The 18036-nt window shown below is 53.2% G+C and overlaps 1 protein-coding gene across 5 annotated transcripts in view; it reads left to right on the top strand.

The window, feature by feature from the left end:
• Positions 1–17706, top strand: part of RNF216 (ring finger protein 216) — a 168316-nt gene extending 150610 nt beyond the window's left edge. For all 5 annotated transcript variants that reach the window (XM_047779472.1, XM_047779471.1, XM_047779474.1 and 2 more), the window contains 2 exons: positions 14080–14149; positions 14871–17706. In XM_047779472.1, coding sequence (XP_047635428.1) covers positions 14080–14149; positions 14871–15190 — 390 coding nt within the window. In that variant the 3' untranslated portion in view covers positions 15191–17706. The remainder of the gene's footprint in view (positions 1–14079; positions 14150–14870) is intronic.
• Positions 17707–18036: the final 330 nt, after the last annotated feature.

Here is an 18036-nt window from a genome sequence, read left to right as displayed (position 1 = left end):
ATAAACACCCTGCTAACTCGGAGCCAATGAGAAAGGTGCGCCAGGCCCTCCTCAGCCTCACTGCGGCTAGTGAGGGTGACCTGGTGGTAGAGAAGCCCTGCAGCGGGAGCCTTGCTGTTGCAAAGGGATCACTTCTGTCCAGAGGAAGCCGCAGGTTTACTGCCATGTCCATTGCAGGTCAGGAAGATTATTTTCTTCTTGAAAAATTGCCTGTAATTTTGAAAATAAGCCTGATTTCCACTGTAAAGATGCGCTAATCAAAATCACGTAGCCTAATGCAGGAGGAGGCAGCTGGATTGAGGGGATGAGATGGAGACCAGAAGCGGTCTCATGAGAACGTAACGTGGCGTTCCCCTTGTGGCTCAGCGGTAACGACCTCAGCTAGGATCCATGAGGACTCGGGTTTAATCCCTGGCCCCGCTCAGTGGCTTAAGGATCTAGCATTGCCATGAGCTGTGGTGTAGGTCACAGACACAGCTCGGAGCCTATGTTGCCATGGCTGTGGTGCAGGCCGGCAGCTGTAGCTCTCATTCTACCCCTAGCCTGGGAACCTCCACATGCTGTGGGTGCGGCCCTAAAAAGCGAAAAGCAAAAAAAAAAAAAATTCCTTCGGTTGGTTGGTGCTGTGTGGGAAGGGTACTGGTGACATGATGGGAAATGACAGGCGCAGGAGGGGGCGTCGTCTTGGCAGCGCTCTCTGAGAGGCAGCATGTGCGGTGAAACCTGCATGCAGAGGAGGAGCAAAGCAGGCCAGAGAGATGGAACACATTCGGTCTGTTGCAGATGAGAAAGATGGACGGTGTGGCTTGCAGTGGTGAACTCAGGCAGGAAGGTGAGAGAGGTGGACACAGAAGCAGGCCGTGGGTCTCATGGAGTGTGGTGTGAGCTGTTGCCAGTCCACGTGCAGCGGTGACTTGCCTTATTTAAGTTTTCAAGATCATACTGGCGCCCATGTGGAGCAAGAAATACTCGGCTGCGGTTTGGGGGCCCTGGGCTGACCATTTGGAAATATTCAAGAAAACAAAGGAGGTGGCTTTATAATCTTGGAGAAGGGAAGGTCCTTAGCATTGCATCAAGGCCAGACCGATCAAACAAAAATCCTCTTTGGCAAAAGACACCATAAGCAAAGATAAAGGTGGCTGAGAAACTGGGGAAAATAGTTGTAACGTATATATAGTATAGATAAATATTGTTAATATGTAAGGTATAACATGACTCAATGAGAAAAAAGCAAATGCCCCTGGATTAATAAGAATCAATTTGGATGCAAATGACAGAAAGCCCGAAGATAACAGGGGCTTAGGCCAGGTAGCAGTTTCTCTCTCCCCCGTGTAAGTACAGTGGCGGACAGCCCAGGGGTGGTGCTTCCGTTAGTACAGTGTGCAGCTGTGGGAAGTGATGCCGTATGTCTGTATTTAAACACATGCAGAGGCTAAAACATGGGAGGATGTTTAGCACAACAGCATGTAGCTCGGGTCGTAGCCCCAGGTTAGCACAGGGGCAGGTAGCGACATAGATGATGGATGAATGGTAGGTAGGCCCAGTCTAGAGGACAGTAGGGTGTGCTGGGGGCTGTAGCAAACAGAAGGAGTGGGCCCCATCTAAGGGGCTGGATGCTGGTCAGCCCCCCATGGTTTGCTGCCAGATGAGACTGTGCTCAGAGTTACCATGGCTTCAGATTTTCCACAGAAGTCGAAAGTCTGTATTTTGTGTGAACTCTCCAGAATTTCAAAGATTGACCGTTAATCCAAATATTGCTAAAATACTCTTGAAGCTAGCACTTTCTAGGCCAGAGATTTAAAATGTTGTTAGGAGTTCCCTGGTGGTGCAGTGAGTTAAAGATCACGTGTTGTCACAGCTGTGGCTCGGGTTGCTGCCGTGTTGGAGGTTTGATCGCTGGCCTGTGAACTTCTGCATGCTGTGGGCGAGGCCGAAAAGGAGGGGGGTGTTGATCGCCCCCAGTCTTCATCCCTGGCGGAGATCATCTCCAGTAGGTCTAAAAAGAAGAGGCGTCAAGCCAGCAGGCAGCCCCTCTTAGAGGCCACAGCAGACCAGGCTGGTGGCCTCATCCCCGTTCTCATAGCGCCTGACAGTCTCGAAAAGTATCACGTCCTCTGTCAGGAACAGCCTCCTTACTGGTTGGAAAATCGGGCCAAGGGACGCAGAAGCTGGTCGTACAGCAGAAAGCCTGCCCTCCTGTCACTGGGGAAATGCTTGAAAGACTTTGTGAACAGAGAGTCGTCCTCCTGTTGCTGCTTGAGGGAGGCCGTGCAGCCCACCCTGGGAGGTGCTCACCAAGGGGACCCCCCCCCCCCCCCCCGCCTTTTGTGAAGAGCCCTCCTGTCATCTGGCAGTTCTGCTCACCTGCCTCCAGCCCCACCTGGCCAGCACCTTGGAGGCCGAGCATCTCTAGGAACTTGGTGAGGAACTAGGGCCCCTTTCTGTGGCTGGAGCTCCCAGGAAGCCTTTCTCAGGCTGCTCTTCTCTCTAGAAGCAGAGGGCGGTGGGGGAGTGAGCACATGCGGGAGGGCGCGCTGCAGGCTGGCCTCTTCTCAGCACCGTTTTCCCTCTGCTCCCTCTTCTTCCTTCTGCTCTCCCTTCTCCTGCCACCCGCCCTTTTCTTCTTGCACGTGGGAATGATTATAAAAGTTTCTTGCGTTCTCTTACCCTGTTGGGTCCTGTAGCATGCGACTACCCTTCATTTTCTCGCTGAATTTTCTTCTACCCTGAGAAAAGTTCTGTGTTTGCTCCAAACAAAGTTCGAAAGGAAGGTCAGGCAAATACAAATCCCTCTGATTTCCTCTGGTAGCCACAGCCAGAGATTTTGTTCCATTTGTCCTGTTCCCATCAAACTGGGATCAGCCCCTTTTCCTTGATTCTCACCAGGAGACCGATTGAATTCCAACCCAGCATCTGTTGGGGCTTCTGGGAACACACAGCCTTTCAGAAGTTCAGGGAAACAAAGCATGCCCTGTTGTCCAGCCCTTTCTCTGGCTTAATTGACCAGCAAGGCCAGGAAGAATCTCTCATTTGTCAGCGAGGGTGTTGTCCCTTCGCGGCTTGGAGAAAAGTTGAATTTTCATCCTTAATGATGAGAGATTGCTTGGGAACCTGAACTAACTCCGTACTAGAAAGCTGTCAGTCATCTGTTAGTTGTCAAAATAAGCTCAAAACATTCAACCAAGAGTCTTAAAAAACAAGATACCATTTTAGGGAGGAAAAAAGAAAAACAGAAACGAACCAGTGCAACAAACCATGGTTTTCTAGTATAGGGGTCAGGATGCAAAGCCAAATCACAACACATAAATGAACAAACATTATTTTGCAGCTGGGGAAGGGTTATCTTGAGACCATGCTGACTTTTTTCTCGTCCCTGAGTCCTAACTTGAGAGGGTTAACAAGTGACATCTTACTGGTAGAAGCCGTGTTCACAGCAGTGACCTGGCTGTCTGGATTCTAGAAGTGGGGCAAAATTCGTAAGAGCATTTGCTCCTTAAATACAAAACAAAGTCAGTATTTATCTTGTGTTTTGGCTTCAGAAACTGCACAGAATTGTTTTCTACAACTTCTTTGTTTTTTAAAAGTGAGAATTTGAAGCATGTTCAACCACAACTGTAGGGCTTTTATAACCAGTTTACAGTTTGGCACCGTTATCGCCTAGCCGTTTGATTAGGAGACTTATTTTTCCCAACCCTGCAGTAGATTGAACCTGACATCGATCTGTGCTAATGCGTATTCTGTAGCAGTCCTCTAAGGCGGGTGTATCGTTCCAGTTTTACAAGTAGTGGGGAAACTTGCAGAAGATTGTGGTCAATAAAAGGTGGGCACGTGTTGATCCTCAGGTCTTTTGTTCTCTCAGCATCTTTTTTTTTTTCCCCCCTGTATGTTGTCTTTTTAAGGCCGCACCCGTGGCATATGGAGGTTCCCAGGCTAGGGGTCCAGTCGGAGCTGTAGCTGCCGGCCCACACCACAACCACAGCAACACCAGATCCGAGCCTCATCTGAGACCTACACCACAGCTCACGGCAGCAATGGGTCCTTAACCCACTGAGCGAGGCCAGGGATCAAACCCGCAACCTCACGGTTCCTAATCAGATGCGTTTCCACTGCGCCATGATGGGAACTCCTTTCTCAGCATCTTAAACGAAGCTGCCCACCTGCCCTCTCCCTCAGTCGGCTCCGGCACCACCCAGCCTGGACCATTGTCTTCCTGATGGGTCGGGTGCCTGGAGGGCACTAGACGCCTTTGGGTCCTTGACGAGTGGCCTGGGGAGGAAGAGGAAATCCCAGTGTTTCAGAGAGGAGCGGGTGGGGGCAGATGGAGACCTTTTCAGGGAACATCTTCAGAAAGATATTCCAAACTTTCGGTTAGTAACTAATTTTTAGCTTTTAAAGTTTACCTTCAGGAGTTCCCTGCTGTGGCATGGATTCGATCCCTGGCCTGGGAACTTCTGCATGCCACAAATGCAGCCAAAAAAAGAAAGAAACTAAACTTTGCCTTCTGTTTTAGAAAAGATGTTAACATGAACCCCCCACCCTCCGCTGCCCCCCAACCCCCACCCCACCCCACCCCCACCCCCCGTGGTGCCCCGTCGCTTGGCTTCCATGGTCGGCCTTAGCATTTCATTTCTAGTCATGGTTACACAGGGGGCAGGACCACTTTCCCATTCTAGAGATGAGGAAAATAAGATTCAGGTCACCTGGTAGAACCAGGTTGCAGGTCCAGGTCTCCAGCCAGATGCTAGCTCCTTCCACTCCACAAATCCTTCTCTGGAGCCAGAGGTCGGAGATACGGAAGCTTGCTGACGGCTGCCCATGGCATTCCTGAGCCCCGTGGACCAAGCAGGCCTCTGTAGGGGGGTGGCCCTCGCCGCACCCTTCCCCACTGAGCCAGTTGCAGGGTAGTAGAAAGGGGCCTGGCAACCCCAAGCCTCGACCGTGTACCCAGCCAGGTTTAGATGTCACTAGAGGATTGTACCAAGGAGGGCGGCAGTAGGGTTCCGTCCAGTAAACACAGCATGTTGGCCTGTGTCCTGTTCCGCAGATGCCAGCAGGCCCCAGGCTGAGTACTTGATCCTGACAGGCGCCACAGCGTGGCCACATTCCATGCCGCCTCCAGGTCCCTGCAGGGGTGCTCTAGACAGAAGGGCATTTGGGTTCCAGGCCTCTGTTGACCCCAGGAGACAGCTGCAGAAACCAGCCAAGCCCCCTCCCGTCGCTTCTCCCCCGTCCCCCACCGCACCCCAGCTGCCCAGCACGTGCCCCTCCAGCCGTGCCGCCCCCTCCTCCCAACTTCCTGTTGCAGAGGGACAGCTGGGGCTGGAGGGTTAGGGGCTGGTGTTGCTCAGAGATCTGGGGCCAATCTGGGAATCATTTGAAACGAAATCCTCCGCTCTTTGGAAGGCTTTTATGAAATCATTGCAAGTTTATTAACAGCAGCTGTGGCCACACATGACCTGGATCCCGGCCCCAGCCCAGACTTGCTGGAGAGAAGCAGCAGCGGACCGGCGGGTCTCAGCCACCTTTTTGAGCCGAGAAGACGTTAAATGAAGAGGACAAGTCCCCACCCTCCATTCATGGTCACTGGAGGCTGGCAGCAGGCAAGCAGGCCGCCAGCCCTGGCGGCCGGAAATGTGAAGGAAACAGGCTCAAAAATATGTTGAAAAGCTTCACGAGAACAGCCCTGTGCTAAGGGCGCAAACGTCTATTTTAGGAACCTTCAGCCTGTGGCTGGTGATTGTTGTCAGTATCTGATTGGTGGAAACCTCTTTTTCCCTTTAACCACTTGCAGTTTCTCTTCCTTCGTTTTCTCCTGTCCAGACCCGGGTAACATGGGCAGAACTGTGGGCTTCATTGCTAAGGGACCAATTTTAAGGAGTTGGGGTTTGGTGGTTTTTCTGGCGAGTGAATTCCACCTCTCTTCTGGCCCACAGCGGCCGTGCGGCCCTGGTGCTCTTGCCCTGCCTCCACCCTCCCACCATGTGAAGCACGCGTGTCAGTCTTCTGGTTAGGCCAGCACTGTCCGTATCTTGCTGAGCTCGGAGAAATTCAGGGAAAGGAAATAAAAACCCTCTCCCTCTTAAGACGCAGCCGCTCATTTCTTTATATAAGGTGATCTGCTGGGTGGCAAGTCTCCATGTCACTTGCTGCTTGAATCTCTTGTTCTTGGCACTGCATGTGGGGTGCGCTGGCCTGTCGTGGGTGCTGCGCATGCCCCCTTCCCAGCAGTCATTGCATTCAGTGGTCGTCTGTGGGTTCCCCGCCCAGAGTGGCCATGGGTAGTGATGCAAAGTGCTGGGGGGTGGGGGGTCACTCCTCCGGACTGGCATTTCCTCACCCTCAGTCTGAGCCTCTCTTAGATGTAATTCTGTGGATCTGTTTGAAAGTTTTCACCAAGATTAGAAGGGGGCAGAGAGGGGGCTCGTCCACACCGACTGGATCCATCCTAAACCCGAGGCAAGACCAAGAAGAGGAGTGTGGGTGTAGGCGTGCTGCTCAGATCTGATCCCTGGCCTGGGAACTCCATATGCCACGGGGCAGCCAAAAAAGAAAAATAAAGAAGTAAAAATCACTTCTGACAGTGCTCAGGGCCAGCAGAGTTCCCGGGGTTCCTCTAGTCATAGCGTTCCAGAAAGCTTCTCTATAGAAATGGGTGGTTTATGTGCGTCAGAGCTCGGGCTTGGAGACTGGAAGGCCTGGACTCACACCTCACTGTGCCTCCATCCTCTCATCTGCGACCTGGGGATTAGTTAACAGTTCCTAACCTACGGGGTTGTTAGGAAATGCGTGTGAGGCGCTCAGGTGGGCGCTGGCACGTGGTAAGCGCTCAGTAACTGTCAGCTGCCGTCTTTACTGTCACTGGGCTTCGAACTTTAGAAAAGAGAGATCATTTGCTTCTCACAGGAAACCTGCTGTGGAGATGATCAGGCTCCAGGTTAGGTTCTGCTGAGCAGAGTGGTCCCCAAGCCGAGGTCCATGGAACCAAAACTGGAGTCCCGTCCCATCACTCCAGCTGGCTCTTTGTTGGGAAGCCAGTGTGGCTTTTCACCGTGGTGGGGGCCATTCCAGCAGGCCTGGGTTTCCTGTAAGTGACTCAGCCCCTGCAGCGGGGCTGGAGGATGCTTAGTTCTCACACCCCTGCCCTCTCGTCATCATCTTTCCTCCCATTGTTGGCCATTTCCAGCAGCCTAGGTGTGTCCTCGATTTGCAGAAGGGCAAGCCTTTCTCCCAGGTGTCCTTCTTCACCGTAAGAGATGGCCCTCGGGGTGCCTGGAGTGTTTCCCAAGGGAGCTTACCTCTGGAAAGGCCTCTGGTCCCCCCTGTGACTTAACCCGGATCAGAGAAGTGTTCTCATGAGGGCCAGTCATCATGCTTTATCTCAAAATGAGCCCTAAACCTGCCTTCACTCTTGTTCTTTTAAAACATTAAGTTTTTAGATTGTGGTAAAGTATGTATAAAGTAAAATTTCCCATTTTTTCTTTTTACGGCTGCACCTGCAGCATATGGAAGTTCCCAGGCTAGGGGTGGAATCAGAGCTGCAGCTGCCGGCCTATGTATGCCACAGCTCACGGCAACACCAGACCCTTAACCCACTGAGCGAGGCCTGGGATCGAACCTGCATCCTCATGGATACTAGTTGGGTTCTTAACCCACTGAACCACAGTGGGAACACCTTTCCATTTTTAAAGCATAGGGTTCAGTCTACTTTCTTTTTTTTCTTAGGGCTGCACCCACAGCATATGGAAGTTCCCAGGCTAGGGGTCCAGTCGGAGCTATAGCTGCCGGCCTACACCAGACCCACAGCAATGTGGGATCCAAACCGCGTCTGTGACCTACACCACAGCTCATGGCAACGCTGGATCCTTAACCCAGTGAGCAAGGGCAGGGATCAAACCCATGTCCCCATGAATGCTAGTCAGTTTCATTAACTGCTGAGCTGTAAGGAAACTCCTACTTTCACTTTTGACTTAAGAAACTTAAGGAGCTCCCGTCTAGCACACCAGATTAAGGATGTGGTGTTGTCATTGCAGTGGTTCTGGTTGTTCCTGTGGCCCAGGTTCAATCCCTGGCCCAGGAATTTCCACATGCCACAGGTGTGGCCAAAAAACAAACAAGGAGTTTCTGTTTGTGGCTCAGCGGGTTAAGAACCCAACATAATGTCTGCGAGGATGCAGTTTTGATCCCTGGCCTCTCTCCATGGGTTAAGGATCTGGTCTTGTCACAGGCTGCAGCATGGGTTGCAGCTGCAGCTCCAGTTCCACCCCTAGCCTGGGAACTTCCATATGCCTCAGGTGTAGCCGTTAAAAAAAAAAAAAAAAATGTAAATGCTCAAGGGATGAGAGTTCCATGGTGGCCCAGTGGGTTAAGAATCTGACATCACTGCTATGGCTTGGGTCACTGCTGTGGCCCAGGTTCGATCCCTAGCCCTGGAACTTCCACATACCATGGGTCAGCCAATAAAAAATAAAATTCTCAAGGGGAAGTTGACTTCATGGCTAAGTGGTTAATGAATCCAACTAGGAGCCATGAGGCTGCAGGTTCAATCCCTGGCCCTGCTCAGTGGGTTAAGGATCTGGCGTTGCCGTGGGCTGTGGTGTAGGTCACAGACGCAGCTCAGATCCTGCATGGCTGTGACTGTGGCGTAGGCCGGTGGCTGCAGCTCTGAATGGACCCCTAGCCTGGGAACCTCCATGTGCCACGGGTGCGGCCCTAGAAAAAGCCAAAAAAAAAAAATTCTCAAGGGAAACTGCTTATGGAAGGAGCTTTGATCCTGGACGAAGTAAATCTTCCCCCTCAGAATCTAACATATTTGAGTGAAAATGTGATTTTCTTTTAAAGAGTATTAAAAAGTTTGTTAGCTCTTCATTCCTAAATACAGTGTCCTGTAACTCCAGCCAGTGGGAGAAAGTTGAAATCCGGAAGGTCTAACCCATATTCTAGGTGTATCCGACAATTTACTCATTATTTATGGTAACAATCACGGCTCAAAATAATCGAGTGCCAATGTTTTCTGGTGAAATACAGACTGTACTTAGACTCTAAGAGCGGGGCCCTATCCAGGGAAAGCCAGGGCTTCAGGACAAATAGTCTGCAGCCCACTCACCAAATCAGGAGGGTCATTAGAGCAAGGGAGGAAGGGCAGGGGCTCCAGGTGGCTCCTTCCAAAAGGTGAAGAACTCAGGTCTCTAAGGCTCCTCCCACCACCTGCCACCCTCCCCCCCACCCCCCGGAAGAGCTCTCCGTGGCGACCTGGGAGTCTCTGCCAGTGGGGGGGACCTGGTCACTCTGTCCTCCAGAGCCAGCAGATCTGTTTCGGGAAGCTCAGCTCACACTCACCTGTGCAAGTGCCTCAGACCCATTTAAGGGAATTCTTACATTGCATTTATTCGGGGGTGAACTTTAACCAGGAGCATTCAGATTTCTCACAGGAAACTTAGTATTGATAAGAATCGGGCAGATGCCCTGCCAGCCCATGCCCTCAACCGTGCTGTAAGGAATCTGGAATCTTCTACTCAGATAGTATCCTTCATTCTTCATTTATCCTGAGAGAAATGTTGCAAGAGTCTGAGGAGAAGGGTAGGTGGTGAGTAGAGATGTGGTCTTTTTTTTTTTTTAATCCCCTTGGCCACACGCGTGGCCTGTAGAAATTCCCAGGCCAAGGATCGAACCCTCTCCACAACAGCAACCCCAGCTGCTGCAGGGACAATGCCAGATCCTTAACCCACTGCACCATAAGGGAACCCCAGGGGTTAGTCTTTAATGCTGTAGAATGACCCCTTACGCCTGCTAGAATTGTGATCACAGCACAAAAATAGAAGCTTCCTGAGGGAAGGAACGGTGTCAGCCTTACTCTTACCTGTACATCTAGCACAGTGCCCGGTGCATGCTGGCTGCTCTTACAGATTCTTGAATAAAGGAACAATGTAACTTCCAAATTTTCAAATCAAATAAACGATGGGAACAGGGAACCTTCAAGGTAGTTTTCTGTGGATTTTCTCCAGGAAAGCTCTTGGAGTGACATTGCCTAGGCCACCCGCAACTAGCCATGGCTTTTTAACACCTTACCTTCTCTGGGACCTGAGTTTCTGTAGTGTAAGGAAGTTGGTCCTGTGCCATCAGAGTCCTTCAGAAAGAGGGATGCAGCGGTGACGATGGCAGTGGTGGTGACGTCGTACTAATACTTAGAACCGTAATTGACCAGAGTTAGGAAAACTGTCATTCGTCCCATAGAGAAGCCACTGAGAGAAATGTTGGGGCATCTCCCAGTTGATAACCACTTTTTCTGAAACTTCTCATCTTTAAAATCTCGCTGTCATTTTTCACAATTTTCCTGCCCTTCGTAAGGAATGCCTGGAGTTCTTTGGTAGCTCAGCAGGTTGAGGATCCAGCATGTCACTACTATGGCTCCAGTCGCTGCTGTGACGCAGGTTCAATCCCTGGGCTAGGAACTTTTGCATGCTGCAGACGTGGCCAAAAGGAGGGCTTGCTTTTTTCCGAGTCCTGTGTACAGTTGAGCCCATTCAGTCCTTTCATCCACCCATTTTACAGATGAGATGCTGAGATTCAGATGTTCAGGAACTTGCCAAGGTCGCTCAGTGAGCAGTGCCGAGCAGGAACTCCCACTTTCCAGTTTTCTAGATCTCTCCTTTTTTGGCGCCCTGTGGTATATAGAGTTCCCAGGCCAGGGATCAGATCTGAGCCACAGTTGGAACCCAACTGTGCTCTGGCCCTGCAGCTATGGAAACACCAGATCCATAACCCACGGTGCCAGGCCAGGGATCGAGCTTGGGTTCCAGCGCTGCGGACGCTGCCAATCCCACTGCACCACAGCAGGAGGGGTTTTTTTCCCAAACTTTTTTCCTAGGCTTCCACTGGCACCTCAGTGAAAATGTTGACCAACTCCTAATCTAGATAATTGGTAGAATCTTTCTTGACATTCACATGGAGAGCCTCAGACTGGCCACCAAAGCCTGCGAAGTCACTGGGGCCCTTTGTGATGACTGGCTTAATGGTTGCTCTGTAGACTGAGTCTCCTCGCTTAGAGTGCTCGCAAAGAGGCTGGATCGACCCCGCTGCAGGGTTCTCCCAGAGATTTTCATTCATTACCTGGGAGGTGGGCATGATGCCCACCAGCATTCCTCCTGGACGTTTGATTCTCTGATGTGCACAAGCACTTGGCAGCTTCTGAAATGCATGATGGGGACGTAACCTTTGTCACCTCTCCCCTTCCCCTTACATTGCTTAGAATACCTGGCCAGGTGAGGCTGAAGAAGATGTAGGAGTATGATAAGAATTTCCAAATGGCAGATTCGGAAGACAGAGTTGAGACCGTTGAGTCCAGATGTCATTTGGCACCTGAGGCTTAGAGGATGTAAGCAGATAATAGGGCCTCCGGCTCTTGCCTGCAGAGCCCGCCGTCTCCAGGGACACAGACCTGAATTTAGCTTCCAAACCAAGGGAGTGTATCACGTAGCTCTTCACTCGCTCCGTAGGCATGCCTTTTACTTCCACTCCTGATCAACTTAACCGGTAGGGCTCCCCGTCATGGCGCAGCGGAAACAAATCTGACTAGAAACCATGAGGTTGTGGGTTCGATCCCTGGCCTCCCTCAGCGGGTTAAGGATCCAGCGTTGCCGTGAGCTGTGGTGTGGGTCACAGACGCAGCTCAAATCTGGCGTTGCTGTGGGCTGTGGTGTAGGCCGGCAGCTATAGCTCAAATTTGACCCCTAGCCTGGGCACCTCCATATGCAGCAGTGCGGCCCTAAAAAAAAGAAGGAAAGAAAGAAATTTAACCAGTAAACTTAGACCAGCATCCAGCCACAGAGTCAGCATCCAGTACACACTGAGCGACGCTCCTGACTCCAGAATCACGGGAGGGCTGTAAGTGTCTGTGAGATCATGAGTGACTGCCTTGGCTGTGAAGTTAGCAACCGCACAGGCTGACCCTTGCTCAGCTCCACCCTGGGGCTGCTACACTCTCTTTCCAGGTGTCCTTCCCAGCTTCCGCGCTCCCCTCTGTGGCCCTCCATTCATATCTCATAAGTTCCATGGGTGACATCAGGCAGGCAGAGCTGCCAGTCAGTGGAGCACTGAGGATACTCCTGCCCAGATCATGCTGGCCCTGCAGAGAGGCCTTGCTTAATGCTTGTCTGGGGCAACACACGTTTCCAGCAGATCTCTGGAGGTTCTCAGACTTGGTTCATGCTCCATACTGGGCACCACTGCTCTTCTCCTTCCTTCTTCCCAGCTTGACTGACCTTTTTTTTTTTTTGTCTTTTTGCTATTTCTTGGGCCGCTCCCGCGGCATATGGAGGTTCCCAGGCTAGGGGTCGAATCGGAGCTGTAGCCACCGGCCTATGCCAGAGCCGCAACAACGCGGGATCCGAGCCGCGTCTGCAACCTACACCACAGCTCACGGCAACGCCAGATGGTTAACCCACTGAGCGAGGGCAGGGACCGAACCCTCAACCTCATGGTTCCTAGTCGGATGCGTTAACCGCTGCGCCACGACGGGAACTCCTGACCTTTTTTTTTTTTTTTTTTTTTTAACCATGCCCGCAGCATGTGGAAGTTCCCAGGCCAGGGATCAAACCCACTCCACAGCAGCAACCCAAGCCACTGCAGCGATACCACCAGATCCTTAACCTGCTGTACCACAAGGGAACTCCTTGACTGTCCTTAACTCTTAGAGAAGCAGACGGAAGACTCTAAGAAACAGGGCACACCTGCCTGTCACTCAGTTTGATCAGTGCACTTGCTGTGCCCCTCACTGAGCCCTGCCTGCAGGGTAGACTTAAGTCTTGCACCTCCGAGGCCGTGCTGAGGTGGCAGCAGCCCTGTGGCTAAACAGCAAAAATGTGCACCGTGTTGGTGGGCTTTGTCAACCCAGTGAGTGTCCTTTCAGTCCCAGCCTCTTTGCAGGGACACTGAGGCATGGGCTGAACCCCAGCACATCACACAGGGCAGTTATGGTTAAGATTTCTGTCCTCGGCCAGCAGCCCCGTTCTCTCACCATGGCACCTAAGGCAGGTGGAGATGTGGCAACTGTAGGTGGCACAGACCCCAGAGCTACCCTGGCAAAGCATCTTCAGCTCCTGTCCCCAGGCTGAGCTAATCCAGGTTTGAGTTGCCAGTAAGCAGAGCACACCTCCCCAAGTGTTGCTTGTGGAGGGAGACAGAGAGATCTGTAGGCGAGCTGGTCTTGAGCTGCTGTGCCCTTCCTCCTGGCTCAGGCCGCTGGCCTGCTGGCGGGCTGCTGCTCCTTCTGTAGCCCACTGCTGCCTGGAGCTTCAGGGCCCAGCAGGCCTGCGTGGACATCTGTCCAGCTCAGTTCAGGGCGTCAGCAAGACTCTGCTGGGCTCTACGCAAAAGGACGTCTGTGATCAGAGAGTTTGTAGGTGGGAGATCTGGAACTCCTGACGCCTTGCCTGCCCCAGACTTGCCCCCACCCCAAACCCTTGGGTCATCCGTCTGCCCTCTTCAAGCTGCGGGAGTGTTTGTTTGTTTGTTTTGTCTTTTTAGGGCAGTGCCTGCAGCATATGAAGATTCACAGGCTAGGGATCAAATCAGAGCTGCAGCCACCAGCCTACAGCAGTGCGGGATCTGAGCCACGTCTGCAGCCTACACCACAGCTCACAGACATGCCTGATCCTTAACCCACTGAGCGGGGCCAGAGATCAAACCTTCATCGTCATGGATACTAGTGTTTCATTTAACTGTTGAGCCATGATGGGAACTCCAAGCTGAGGGAATTTCTTAACCCTGCAGCTGAGTGAATAAAGCAAGCTCTCAGCCCAGCTCTCAGACAGCCACCTGCCACGCACAGACATGGCTTCTTGGTCCCAGCCCTTCAGATGGGATTCCTTGTGGGCACACCATCTAATGACAAAGGAAGAAAATTCTCAGGGACCTGAGAATGAGAGGTTTACAGGCCCAGGATCCCGCTGGTCAGCGGCAAGTTTCTGGCTTAGCTCCATTGCTGACCAGCAGTAGGCCAGCCTCCTGCATGTCCCATCAGGACCTCAGCACTGCTTGGAGCTGGCTGAGAGCAGGCTTATTGTCCTGTTGCTTTCCTTCTAGGAAGATGATGAGAAGCTAATTGAGGAAATCCAGAAGGAGGCTGAAGAGGAACAGAAAAGGAAGAACGGAGGCAAGTGCTCCCACCACAAGCCCTGCACCCGTGCTCTCTGTGTCCCCCGGGGACAGGGGGACCCCTGCTGCTGGCCTCCCTGGGGATCCTGGCACTCCACCCAGCCAGGGACAACCCTGGGAGTGCAGATACACGCCTCGCACACATGCAGCTCCTCGGGGAAAGGAGGAAAGCTTAGAGACGGTTTCAGCACCTCCTTGATGGCAAGGAGACCCCAAGGGGTTGATTTGAGATTTGGAGCAAATAGAAGCCAGGGCGGACTTGAAAGGAGAGTAGGCCCCCTGAGGTTACAAAGGAACGAAATGGAGTTTCTGTAAGGGGCCATCCAGGCCCTGGCTCTGAAGGAAATTCTCCAGACACTCCGCCCGTTCTGAGCTGGGTTGCTGGTCTGCGGCCTTCCGGGGCGATCCCTGCAGAGTGTGACACTCAGAGGGTATGGTCCTGTCCTCGACGGCAGAACCTGGTCGGGGGCTGTGCGCACGTGCGTGCAGGCTGCGTTTGGGGCTTTAGTCAGCCCTGCTCTGGCCAGGCCGCCCCTCCCGTGTCCACAGGGCAGAATGATGCTGAAGGTTGGAGGTTCTTGGCCTCGTGCTCCAGGCTTTCAGCCCCCAGCTCGGGGGCCCCTGGGTCCAGGATCAGGATGTGTAGCCCTGGTCTCCAGCCAGATCCAAGCACAGTGGCGTTTAACTCTCTTCTCTACTAAAGCCCATCTCCCTTTCAGAGAACACCTTCAAACGCATCGGGCCCCCCTTGGAGAAGCCTCCAGAGAAAGTCCAGAGGACCGAAGCCCTGCCGAGGCCTGTCCCACAGAACCTGCACCCGCCGCAGATCCCCCCCTATGCCTTCGTGCACCCGCCCTTCCCCCTGCCTCCCGTGCGGCCCATGTTCAACAACTTCCCCCTCAACATGGGTCCCATCCCGGCACCCTACGTGCCCCCTCTGCCCAACGTCCGGGTTAACTACGACTTCGCCCCCGTCCACATGCCCCTGGAGCACAACCTGCCTATGCACTTTGGCCCCCAGCCGCGGCATCGCTTCTGACGCCTGGGCCCGCCCTCCCGGGAGCCCCACCGGGCAGCCTCTGCAGGGTGGGGACTGGATAGATAGCCATTCGCCCCCCAGGCTGATGGCTGTGCCCCCGCCTTCTACATAGGGATGACAGACTTGGCTCTCGAGAGGATAGATAGGCTGGGTTTCTCCCTGTGAAGGGCTGGTACCCTCTGGGTGCCCATAACACGATCGGTCTGGTACTTGTTGAGACAGAGATAAGGGAGCAGCAAAACCCTCTTCCTGAAGACTCCGCCGTCCTAGCAGCCAGTGCAGTGGCCCTGACCCCAAGGTAGCCCGTCTCTGTCCCTCAAAGGCTTGCCTCCATCCCCTCCCCCAGGCAGACAGCAGAAGCCTTCCTTACTGTGGCAGGTGGATCCATGGTAAACTGGAGGAACCAGTGGTGCAGTTTGGAGAGAACTGAGCGATCTGAACCGTTTTCAGAAGGCCTGGTTCTCCTGCTCCACCCTTACCCCCTGGCCCCCCTGGAGTGAGGTGCGCCCTGCGGCCCTGAGCCTCTTGGTCCTACTGAAGAAGTGGCAGAGCGATGGCCTCAGGCCTGGGAGCCCTGCTCAGGGTGGGGAGGCTGCAGACTGTCCAGAGTCCAGCACCCCAGGCCAAAAGCCGCAGGGACTGTTCCAAGGCCTCTCTCCTTCCCTCTCGCTCTCAGCTGAGCCCAGACAGAGCCGGGTGTTTGTGGTTTATCTAAAGAATTGTTTGCTATTTACTCACCTTGAACTTACCCAGTTTTCCGTGGCTACTAGAGCTTCTCTCCCTCAGTGTCTGGAAAGTCAGATCTGTTACCCATGCTTGGCAGCCGATGAGGGTGGGGTGGTCCTGAAACTTTTGCCCACCACAAGATCCTTTTGCCGTGGCTGTGACAGGCCTGGTGGCTCTCCTGGGGAGCTGCTTCTGCCCTAAGTTCTGGAGAGGGGCACGGCTTTCCCCAGGGGATAGATGACGCAGATAGCACTCAGCAGCTGCCCTTTGCTGAGGTCAGGTGAGTCTGGCTGTGAGTCTGCAGGGTGTCCCTGCCGTGTTCCCACTTGCCTTTTGCTGTCCAGCCCCAGCCACCCACGTGCAGAGCAGAGGCCTCCATGGGGAATGAGCCTACCTGGCTCCCTGTGTTGGCCTCTGTCCCTGTTGCAGAAGCTCACACACCCAGACCTCAGAGAGGAGGGCTATGCCCTGGGACCACGTGTCACCCTGTCAGTTACCCGCTGCCCTCAGCTTCTCAGATGTGTTGCAGAAATTTAAATGGAGGGGTGATGGCCTCAGTTGCCTTTCTTACTGGCTTTCTGGGTTTGGACATTGCAGATAGACGGTCTCCCAGGCTTGGGATTAGGGCTCATGAGGAGAGGCTGCACCGAGTCTGCTGCCGGGAGCCTCTCCTGCCAGGAGCCTCTGCTGCCGGCTGGAGGAGCGCCCTGCCCCATGCTTCCCCAGCAGAGAGTCTCAGAGCTGTGAAGCGGTAACAAATGTCCCCCCAGATGGGGAGGGGGAGCCCAGCTACGCTCTGCCTGTCCCACTCGTAGCAGTGCTCACCCCACCCCACCAGAACCTCCTAGGCCTCCTGAGCCAGTTCGTCATCCAGCGGAGGAACGGGTTCCACCTCCACCCTGCAGCCAGGCCATGTGGCTGCACTGAAGGGTCTGGGGCGGAACAAGGACAGACCTTGGGTGGGTGTCACATGCCCCTGACAGTGCGGTCCCGTGACTGCCCTAGCACCTAGCTAGCATGCAAAGGTCCCCCAAGGCCAAACCGAAGACTTGTCCTTTGAGATGAGTTCTGGGTGTTTTCTAGCCTCAAGAGGCAGCTAGGGAAGCACTCCTGCCTCTCTGAGCCAAGGGCGCCCCATTTCTTAACGTTCTTTGAGCTGGGCTATGGAGTGGCTCTCAGGTCTGCCGACCTGGCACTTACTGTTTGGGGGAAGGTTGTTGCTGCAAGTTCTGACCCTAGCATGAGTCCCCACGTGTCTGCAAAATGACCATGCCAGTGCCTCAGTGTTCCTGGAGGCAGGACCTGGATCCAGGCTCCTAGAGAAGCAAGCAGTCTGTTCTAGTGATGGGATCGGGGGCCATAATCATCTAACAAGCCAACAGTGGCGGCAAGATGCAAATGACGAGAACCTCGCAGAGCTCAGCCCCTGTCAGGGGGCCACAGAGTCCCAGAGGCAGCCTGGCCCCTTCCCCTCTCAGGCTCTCAGGGCTGCAGCGCCTGCTCCCCAGAGTGACAGACTGCCCAGCAGCAGTCCCGTTCTACTTGCCTTAAAACTGGAGAGAGGAATCTAGTATTTGCACTTAGCAAGGTTTTAAAACTTTACAAAAAAAAAAAAAGTGCATGACTTGTCACTTTGTATAAAAATAGCAAAAATGATTAGTTTATTAAATTTTTTTCTTTACCTTCTGGTAGTAAAAATACATAAAATAATTCTGTTTAAACTACTGTGTGTAAAAAGTCTGTATCATATGTAACTTGGACTTTTTGTAAATAAACGTTTGTGCAGTCTGCCCTCGGTTTCGTTTCTCCATCCGGCGCAGGCGGGACGACCCCCACGAAGTTCCGGGGCCTGCTCAGATTGAAGCCAGAGGATTCCGGATTCGGGGAGAGTGGTGAGAACGTCTCGAAACACTGCTCACCCAGAGCCGAGGTCGGGAAGCTGCTGGAGAGCTGAGGGATCTGATCCCAAAGTAGCCCTGAGGGGCTGGGCCTGCTTGGAAGGAAAATCAGGTGATCTGTTGGGCTAACCCTGCCTGGGTGGCTGCCCAGGCCGGGTTAGACGCAAAGGAGTTATTTTTTTGTTTTGTGTTTCAGCGCAGAATCCCCTACGAGAAAGTGCA

This window comes from Phacochoerus africanus, chromosome 5 (genome assembly GCF_016906955.1).
Source record: "Phacochoerus africanus isolate WHEZ1 chromosome 5, ROS_Pafr_v1, whole genome shotgun sequence".
In the NCBI taxonomy this organism is placed as follows: Eukaryota; Metazoa; Chordata; class Mammalia; order Artiodactyla; family Suidae; genus Phacochoerus; species Phacochoerus africanus.
This window is presented reverse-complemented; position numbering and strand designations above follow the sequence as displayed.